Consider the following 4255-nt stretch of genomic DNA (forward strand, 5'->3'; position numbering starts at 1 on the left):
CAGCTGAAGCCAAATCTTGTATATTATCATTCTGGGAAGACTTGCTTTCCCTTTTGTCCTTCTGCTGTTCTTTTGGCATCTTTGTGAAGTCAGTGTAAGGTTTTTGAGGGAACAAAGCGTCAAAAAAGGAGGGATAAAAGATACCTTGCACCAGAGCTAAGTTAAGGGCAGCCACTTAGTTCGCCATCTTGCCGTCCCTCACACATTCCTGAATCTACATTATCAGGTCCTGCTAACTGAGACACCGTCTGTCTCCCATTTCGTCTTTGAATCTTGTAAAAACCGATTGTGAGGCAAAAAAAGCTGCTGTCAATCAAGGTAGGAGGCGGGGCTTAGGGTTAGTGTTAGACTGAAGGGTTAAAGCTGCTCAGGTTCCTCAGTATTCAGACAGGCTGCTGCTACAGAAGCCCAATAATACAACTCTTACACAGACACGGTGCTTGTGTTGTTTCATAGCCAAACCCTTTAGAACATCTGAAATAATCTAATTAAAGCCTTGATTATTTATTCTGAGATAAAAAGTCAGAACGTTCAGATTAAATGCAACTTTTGTCAAACATCTAAGTCACTGATTTTGTTTTCTCTTCCCTAAATATCTGCTGTAGGAGATAAAAACCTCCATTTCGTTTTTGTTCGTTTTTAAAATTATAAAGAAAAAGGACAAATTATCAAAAAAGTTTGGATTTATTTTCTATTTGTGGAAAATTTGGTGAAAATAAATCGATCTAAAAATATCACTGGTGATTTTAGTGACATTCAGTTGTGGAAATTCAGACAAAGCTAAAAAAAAACAAGCTTCAAATTCAAGTTTCCAGATATGAAAGGGCATCTCCAACCAGATTTCCACTCATGAGCATCTTTAATCTGCTCATGTTTTAAAACACCTGGCTGGACGAGTGGTTCCCAGCCTGGGGTTCGGGGTCCCCACAACATCTGTGGGGATCTCAGCACATACAAGCGCCTCGTGATGTTTATCTTGAAAGGCGCTTTACAAAAGATCGTTTCTTCCTCTTCTTCTACAGCATGCTTGTGCTGAGATGGTGAGGTTACCACACAGCCAAGGGATGCTCAAGGACAGAAGAGTGGGAACCACGGACCTGGACTCTCTAAACCTGGACCAGGTTCTGCAACAATGTTAGCAGAACCTATAGGTAACGTGATCAGTGAAAACAGTGTTTTTATTTTCTTTCATAAAAGTGAGAATGAAACTGTGTTAAATGTAGAAAATGTTGAATTTATCTGCCCGACCAGGCAGATCTCTGGGTTCTCAGCAGCCCTAAACCTCTGATGCGAGAATCGCCCCTGGGTTCTACTACGATTGCCTGTTTCTCTTAAACCTCTCAGGCTCAAAATAAGTTCTGATAAAAGGACGAACAACTAAGTCCTTCAGGGGTACTTCTGAGTTAAAAATGCTCATGAAATACACATGTGGAGCAACCAGGTAGGTAGGTTTTAACCAGTGGCGTGTCCAGATCTTTTAAAATGGGGTGGCCCAGGTGAGGCACAACTTTGTGCATGGTGGCGCCAATGGTTATGCTCTTTTGTTTTACACCCAAGCCTTTTGTGGACGATGAAAAGTCTTATTTTTTTTAAGTTTATTTTCATTTATTCACAAATTAAAACACAACACAAAACAGGTTTGCAAAAATAACAAATGAAAAAGGAACAGAAAGAAGCTAAACTTATGTTATCTGTCCCCATAACCAAAATAAATACAAATGACAACAAAGTTATTATTGTAAAGGTAAATTAGCGTGCTGGCACCTGGGGTGGCCAAGCAGATTACAAGGGTGGCATGTGCTACCCCAGGCCACTCCCTGGACACGCCCCTGGTTTTAACGTTGCAAACCTGCAATGCCTGCCTCCCGAGGGTTTAGAGCATTTTTTTTATCACCATTAATGACTGTCAGAAAAACGTAAATCTAAAAGTCTGTTAACTGTATTGTTGTAGAATTATTTCATTTCTCTAATTATAACAACTAAACCTGGGTCTGCCTGGACTGTCCTAGCAGAAATAACTTCTAGATGTTGTCCTTTGTTTCCATGCAGACCACACAGAACACACTCCTAACATTTGCTCTCTCACCTATTAATAGCTGTTCCTATTTTGAAATGCCAGATGAGGCTGACCCTCTCTGAAGAGCTGTGCCAGCTTCCTCCACCGTGGTTTCCAGACGTTTGGAAATGCTTCAGCCCCTCGTGTTACATCTAGCTTCCTGAGTGTGACTGCTGTTTGCGAGAAATGTCGGCTCAAAGCTCTGAATCACAGGAGAGAAGCAACTGTGGCCAAGTAGGTGAAAGGTACCAGCCATGTTTTGCTGCTGGTCTATCAGCCAAGTTAACCATAGTGATCGGAGACACGCAGTTCTCAGAAGAAAAGACGTTACTTGTCCGAAGTTGTGATTATTTCCAGGCTCTGTATCGCTCTGGAATGAAGGAATGCCAGCAGGAGAAAATCCACCTCCAGTGTGTCCGCGCTCGAGGATTCTTCATCGCCTTGGCGGTTGTGCGGGGTGAGATGCCAGCCATGGATGAAGAGGATATTGTTGATGCCATTGAATGTGCAGCGTTCTTACAGGTGACAGCACTCACAAAACATCTCATCAACTTACTCGATGGGGAGAACTGTCTGTTGATGTTTCACACTGCAGCAACATTTGGACTCATGGATCTCTATCACGCTGCTGCTCTGTTCATTCGAGACACGTACGGTGACCTAAAGGCAGAGGTCCAGACTGCCTTGTCCTCCGAGCTGGTCACATACATAGAGTCTTTACCGCCCAGCGTTTTTGTGGCTGTGGGGGCACACGTGAGCTGTGCTGAGGACAACAGCGTACACGCCGCTTCCAGGACTGTCTGTTACCTGGATGAAACTGGGAATAACTGGAACGTTCTGACAGAACTTCCTCTGGAGGCCAGCACTTCCATGGCTGGGGTTACAGTTCTAGACAACAAGCTGTACATCGTTGGAGGAGTCCATGGACCTGATAAAGAAGTGGTGGAGTCTTGCTTCTGCTTTAATGTTGAAGACAACAGCTGGACTAGGATTAACAGTCCAGCACAGCTGCGCTACAATCTAAGCCTTGTGGGAGTAGACAGCTGTCTTTATGCCATTGGAGGAGAATGTGAGCGAACAGTCATGTCAAGCGTGGAGGTGTACAACGTAAAGAGCGGTGGGTGGACCTTTGCTGCTCACCTGCCTCGACCAGCAGCAGGAGCAGCTTGTACCACAACCATGAGCAGGATCTTTGTGTGTTTATGGAAGCCAATGGAGACCACGGAGATCTATGAGTATGTTCCAAACAGAGATGAGTGGCATCTGATCACAACGTTGATCCGGCACCAGAGCTATGGTCACTGTCTGGTGGGCCATAGAGACAACCTGTATGTGATGAGGAACGGCCCGTCTGACGACTTTCTGAGATGTCTGATGGACTGCTACAACCTGAGTTCTGGTCAGTGGTCCGCCCTGCCAGGACATTTCACAAACAGCAAAGGCTCTCTGTTCACAGCCGTGGTAAGAGGAGATTCTGCGTTCACTCTGAACAGAAGCATGACTTTAGAGTACAAGGTTGATGGGAGGAACTGGAAGCCCAGGAGACAGATGAAGGGTTTTCCCAGAAGTGGCTCTGTGTGGACGTTCCTGCTCCGACTGCCAGCATGAATTCTCTCACGCCAACACCAAACTACATTTTTCTTTCTTGTTTTGTTGTTTGTTAAACGAGATGAAAATTCCTAATTTGTGGAAACAGGTAGCTGCTAAAAATATTTGAACAATTGTATCTAAGAACAATTTTTGCTTTGGAAACATTTTTTTTATTTTAGGTTGAGAGTGACGTGTAAAAATGTATAAATAGTTACATTTTAAATTTTACAACTCCGCAAATGCCTTTAAATACTCCTGAGTTGTTCATATTTAGCAAAGGATCCAAAACAATATAACTGAATTAAAGTTTGTTTTGTGTATTCATTCACCTGTTCATTCATTCATTTGCCACATTTGTTAGATCTTTTTAATGTAAACCATGCTTCTTTAGTTTGTTGCTTGTAGGAAACAAGGAAAAACCTCACGGAAGATGAATTGTTTAGTTTTCTGCTGCACAACAAGCAGGTGGTGGGTTTGAAAAGAGCTGGAGCCAGTCTGAGTTGTGCCGTGCATGAGCAGATACGCTGGTGTGCTCTCTCCCAGCTAAGTTATGCCTGCTAGCTTAACTAGTTTAATCAGCACTTATAAGCTAGAATTCTAAAAGTTGTT

At 43.3% G+C, this 4255-nt stretch overlaps 1 protein-coding gene across 1 annotated transcript; it reads left to right on the top strand.

Moving 5' to 3' along the window:
• The first annotated feature begins 2104 nt into the window (after positions 1-2104).
• Positions 2105-3896, top strand: kbtbd13b (kelch repeat and BTB domain containing 13b). The gene has a single exon (XM_015952177.3). It carries the CDS (start codon positions 2243-2245, stop codon positions 3662-3664), a length of 1422 nt encoding a protein of 473 aa, XP_015807663.1. The 5' UTR covers positions 2105-2242; the 3' UTR covers positions 3665-3896.
• Positions 3897-4255: the final 359 nt, after the last annotated feature.

The sequence above is a fragment of the Nothobranchius furzeri genome, chromosome 14 (assembly GCF_043380555.1).
Source record: "Nothobranchius furzeri strain GRZ-AD chromosome 14, NfurGRZ-RIMD1, whole genome shotgun sequence".
NCBI lineage: Eukaryota > Metazoa > Chordata > Actinopteri > Cyprinodontiformes > Nothobranchiidae > Nothobranchius > Nothobranchius furzeri.